Source organism: Cucurbita moschata, unplaced genomic scaffold (genome assembly GCF_002738365.1).
Source record: "Cucurbita moschata cultivar Rifu unplaced genomic scaffold, Cmos_1.0 Cmo_Scf00142, whole genome shotgun sequence".
Classification (NCBI taxonomy): domain Eukaryota; kingdom Viridiplantae; phylum Streptophyta; class Magnoliopsida; order Cucurbitales; family Cucurbitaceae; genus Cucurbita; species Cucurbita moschata.
This window is the reverse complement of record NW_019268658.1, coordinates 97,117-102,577: the sequence shown is the minus strand read 5'-3', so window position 1 is coordinate 102,577 and position 5,461 is coordinate 97,117. Positions and strand designations below refer to the sequence as shown.

At 38.3% G+C, this 5,461-nt stretch overlaps 1 protein-coding gene across 1 annotated transcript; it reads left to right on the top strand.

Annotated features, from left to right (window-relative positions):
• Positions 1–632: 632 nt before the first annotated feature.
• LOC111440168 (pectinesterase inhibitor-like) lies at positions 633–3,906 on the top strand. The gene is made up of 2 exons (XM_023077474.1): positions 633–690; positions 3,539–3,906. Exons 1-2 carry the CDS (start codon positions 633–635, stop codon positions 3,904–3,906), a joined length of 426 nt encoding a protein of 141 aa, XP_022933242.1.
• The last annotated feature ends 1,555 nt before the right edge of the window (positions 3,907–5,461 follow it).

Here is a 5,461-nt window from a genome sequence, read left to right as displayed (position 1 = left end):
AAGAGTCTACATAAGATGTTGGATATGTAACTGAGGTTAAGTACGACTTTTCATCCACATTTGCATGGATAAACTGAGAGGTTGAACTAGATTCTAGAGGACATGTTGAGGACATTGTGTTAGTTATAGACTTTGCTGGTTGTTGGGATGAACACTTGTACTTAATGGAGTTTGCTTATAATAATAGCTACATACGACTGTGTAGAATTCCCCCTTAGAGACTCTATACGAGTGTAGGTGTCAAACTTCTATCTTCTAGGGAGAGGTAGGTGAGCAACAACTTCTAGGGTCGGAGTTGGTTTAGATTATTAATGCAGTAGTGCAAAAAATCAGATTAAGAATACTGAAGGCACGAAGCGGGCAAAAGTACTACGAAGACACTCGTAGGAAGGAACTTGAGTTTGTTACTGGTGATCATGTCTTTTTCAAAGTTGCACCTATGATACGGGTGTTGAAATTTGGGAAGAAGGGCAAGTTGAAGACAAGATTTGTAGGTCTCTTTGAGATCTTAGAGAATATAGGACTAGTGGCATACAAATTAGCACTACCACTTACACTTGTCACCGTGCATAACGTGTTCCATATGTTTATACCGTAGAAGTATACCCCAGACTCTTCATACGTTATCGAACATGAGTCACTTTTCTTTAGAGTGGATTCTTCATATGGGAGAAGTCGATGAAGATACTAGTAAGAGATGTGAAGCTCGTGCATAACAAGCAGATTGTCTTGGTCATGGTCTTATGATGGAACCATTGGAATGATGAAGCGGGTTAAAAAAGAGAGGATAAAGAAAACAAAGAAGAAAAAAGAAAGAGAAAAGAAGAGGTTAGGGTTTTGGAAAGAAAGTTAAAGAAAACAATATTCCACCACTAGATTCGATGGCTTGGAGTCATTTTTTACCAAGCTTTCTTCACGAAAATTTCTTAGAACGTTTTGGTCCAATGATCTAGACTTTTGAATCACCCGAATGTGTTAAGAAAAATACGATAAAACAATTTTGAAAATTTAAAAGATAAAATAAAATATATTTATTATTTTGAAAGGATTGTTTGAGTATTAATATAAAATCGGGGACCAAGGTAGGAGATACCAAACAAACTATAGCCAGGATACCAAAAGAACTTACTCTCTAGAATGACCTTCCTCTGTGGTCGCATAACTCCCGAATGCTTCCCACGTCAACCAATCAGCTAATCACTTGAGAAAAAAAAGTAATATCTGGTGAGCATACAAATAGTTGGTAAGTAGCCTACCTGGTGATCTTGTATGTTGATGATATGTCAATTGCTTCCAAGAAACAAGTGGAGATTGATAAGTAACGATCAATTACTGGTTATCTGTCCACTATGGCTAGTGGACCTATTTGTTGGCGTTCAACATTGTTGTCTACTGTTGCTGAGCATATGAGAGTCACTCCCATATTGGTACATTATCTCATATTGGTACTTGAATCATCTTGATTTATGTATGCTAGTGTTGCTTTGATTCATGTATGAGAATTAGTATTGCTATGTTTATATAAAAATTTGTCTAACATTGTTTTAAGAGGTGGAGTCATGAATTTACCAATCTATTCGTACGACCAAGTTTAGGGCATGGCTCTAATACCATTGTGGGGAGGTGGATGAAATCCAAGCGCGCTCATGGAGGTGGAAGGACATGCGCCAACCCTACGTTAATTGAAGGAAAATCGATGAGGCAACATTTTGCGAGACTTGAAGGTGTGCTTTTGGAGGACACATGCCACACCAAGAAAAAATAAGAAAATACTAATGCCTTACGTCGCCTGGACTCGAAGCCAAGAACACTCGTGTCGTGAGTGGGGTGGGTGTCAAGTAGTGAAATTGTTTGTGGGAGTTTAAGTTAAATTATTCTTAAATTGAGGGCCAATAGCGACTAGCCGTGGTATTTGCACGTGAGCCCGTTGCGAGTGGAATCATGCCTAGAAGCCTTTCCAGCCATGCATGCGGCGCGTGAAGGTGTGTGGAAGGTGATCTTTTGACTATTTTACACCCTTACTAATCCTAAAATGACTTGAATTATGACCATCTAGTGAAATTTTTGAAGATTTAGAGAACCGAAAATGACATACCAGAAGAGTGAGCTGTCTTTCTACTTAACATATCGGCCACTATGTTAGCTTTACATGGGTGATAAAGGATCTTTGTATCATAATCCTTCATAAACTCCAACTATCTCCTTCCTCCCATGTTCAACTCTTTCTACCTTAATAAGATACTTGAGGCTCTTATGGTTTTACTACCTGTACCTTTTCATCATACAAGTAACGTCACCATATTTTTAACGTGAACACCACAGTTGCTAACTCCAAACCGAGGGTTAGGTAGTTACGCTCATATTTCTTAAGCTATTAGGAGCCATATACACGCAACCCCAATCCTTTTCTCGAGGCATCATTGTACACCATGCTTTAACCATAAAATAGTGCTAGCATTAGCGCATACATCAAAAACTCCTTAAGGTTTGAATAAGTCCTAAAAAGAAACCTTCTCTAGTAGTTCGCTAACTCCAAAAAACTTCTAAGTTCACGGACTGAGGATGGTCTCGGTTATCTCATGATTGCCTCTATTCGATCCAGAAAATCCTCGACTGAGTTATCTCATGATTGCCTCTAACAAACTTGCAGAAAATTGTGGGCTGAGGTTGGTCTCTGTTGTCTCATGATTGCCCCAAAATGTTCCATGATTACTAACTTCTCAACATCCAATGATTTTAACCAAGTCGAGCTTTTTGACTCACATCCCATACGTCAAAACACACAATCATGGCAAGGACTACTTTTCGTGATGCCAACAAAAAATATTGGCAAAACAAATATTTGTCAACGTATTAGCACTATCCATGTACTATATATTCTTTAGGTTATTTATTAAATATTATCCTCTCCATGAAAACTATGGTTCAATATTAAATTAATAACCTGGATTATTTATTTATTTTTTTTTTGTAAAATAAATATTATTAATTTAAGCCGTGGAGAACTGTCAAAAGCGTAAAGTTATGACTCTTATGTGTAGTGAGTCAAGGTTAACACGAGAGTGGCACACGGAGGAAGACGGTGTATTGTCTAAAAAAGTGCACAATAACTTAGCCAAGTTTGTTAGCGAAAAAAGCTTAACATATTCAGTCTATTTTTGTTCGTTTTTCTTTTAATAGGGTTTTACTTAAAATTCTAACGTGAAAGCTATTAAAAGGAATATTTGTGAGTGTATAAATATGTTTACCCTCCCTACCAATTAATTGAGCAAAACAGACAGAAAAAATCAAAATAAAAAATGGCATCTTCTAGTTTTCTTGCAGTATTTAGGATTGTCCTTTTAGTACTGTTCTTCAATGGGATGGTGCCCATGCATGCGGCTTCCCAAGACGACATCGTTTCCACCATCTGCAAGAAAACTAGAAACCCTTCTTTTTGCTTTAACGTGTTAAAATCTGCTGGCACCACAGACCTAAAAGGGGAAAACTAGAAACCCTTCTTTTTGCTTTAACGTGTTAAAATCTGCTGGCACCACAGACCTAAAAGGGCTGGCCACCTTCACCCTCAACCTCGCCCACGACAAGGTTGCTCAAACTCATGCCCTCGCCCTGTCCCTGGCGTCCAAGGCAGCCGATCCCAAGCTTAAGGATCGATATGCCACCTGTGCTGAACAGTACGACGATGCCGCAGACGACATCGAGGATGGGAAGAACGACCTGAGGGAAGGTGACTACAATGGCGTCAACATTAAGGCGTCTGCAGCCATGACGGAGGCCGGTGACTGTCTGGACAGCTTCACGCAGCCGCCGAAGGACCCATCGGCGCTGTCTGGCAACGGGAAGACTGTGGAAGATATTTGTAGTATCATCTTGGTTATAGCCAATCTTCTCCTTGGGCGTGCCTAATTCATTTTTCTTCAACCTTTCTTCATTTTATCGTACATGTACTTGGAATGCCATGAATCAATAATATGTCTGTTTTGAATCCTATAAATTTGGACATCGACTCCTTCACATTTTAATAATCTGACTAATCTAGGGTCACTCTATAACTCTTAGTACTCTCCAATTTTAAAGGTCACAGGTTCTAGTTCATGAGTCAATAGTCGCACATAATTTCATGTTAATGAGTTATAGGCCTCCTCAGCACACGATCAGCTAAAGAAACTAGTTTGAATCAAAGTGAGTGTGGAGGGAGAGTTGCCCAAATTTTTCAAAAGCTTACTAGATTTCATTTTCTTTTCTTCCCAAATTTTCATTATTCATAACTTTTTGGGTTAGGTTGGTTTGTTTTTATTTTTTTTGATTCGAGTCCGTTTGGGTTGGTTTCAAGTTTATAGGTTGGTTTTCAAGTTTATAGGTTGGTTTTCAAGTTTATAGGTTGGTTTTCAAGTTTATAGGTTGGTTTCAAGTTTATAGGCACAAAAACTAAGTCTCGTTTCAAGTTTATAGGCACAAAAACTAAGTCTCGTTTCAAGTTTATAGGCACAAAAACTAAGTCTCGTTTCAAGTTTATAGGCACAAAAACTAGGTCATGAACCGACCAAATTTCATTAAAAAAAAAAAAAGGCTAGCGGAAGGCCGAACATTTCCTTTCCCAACGACCCTCCCTCTAATCATAAGCTTTTCAAGCCCAACGGAAGAAAGAAAACCCTCATTTATTGCAGGAAGGAGCATGTCACAGCATCACTGACATGAAGTAGATTGTGACCTCCACACAAGACAGACAAGGGGTGACCCTCAAGTGACATCTATCCGACCCCATGAGTCCACAGATACCCTCAAGTGACATCTATCCGACACCATGAGTCCACAGATTATAGATTGTGACCTCCACGCAAGATAAACAAGGGGCGACCCTCAAGTGACATCTATCCGACCACATGAGTCCCAAGATTGAGAAGTGTCATGATGCGAGAGGAGGACAGTGCATCATCCAATACACCAAGAATGTTCACTGAAGCTAAGGCATCATCCAATACACCAAGAATGTGCATTGAAGCTAAGGCATACAAGGCATCATCCAATACACCGAGAATGTGCATTGAAGTTAAGTCATACACTAAGTTCGAGTGAGAGATGAGAGTGTCAAAGACAAGCTCGATAAAGGTGAGTAGGGCTCCATACAAGCTCGATAAAGGTGAGTAGGGCTCCATACAATAACTTCAAAAGTCGAGATTTTGATGTGAATTTTTACATGTGGCTCATGTTTTAATTAACGTGGTTGAGATCTCATGTTTATATTAACATGGTTGAGATCTCATGTTTATATTAACCTGTTAGTGATAATAATAAATAAATAAATAAATAAATAAAAAAATAAAAATAAAAAAAAGTCATTCTTATTCTTCTTCTTTTTTGTTTTTTGTAATTTTTTTTAAATGGGTTTTGATATTTATTTAATTAATTTTTGGTGGAGTGAGACAAATTTTTTTGGTGAGAACTTTCTAAATTGAAGTAG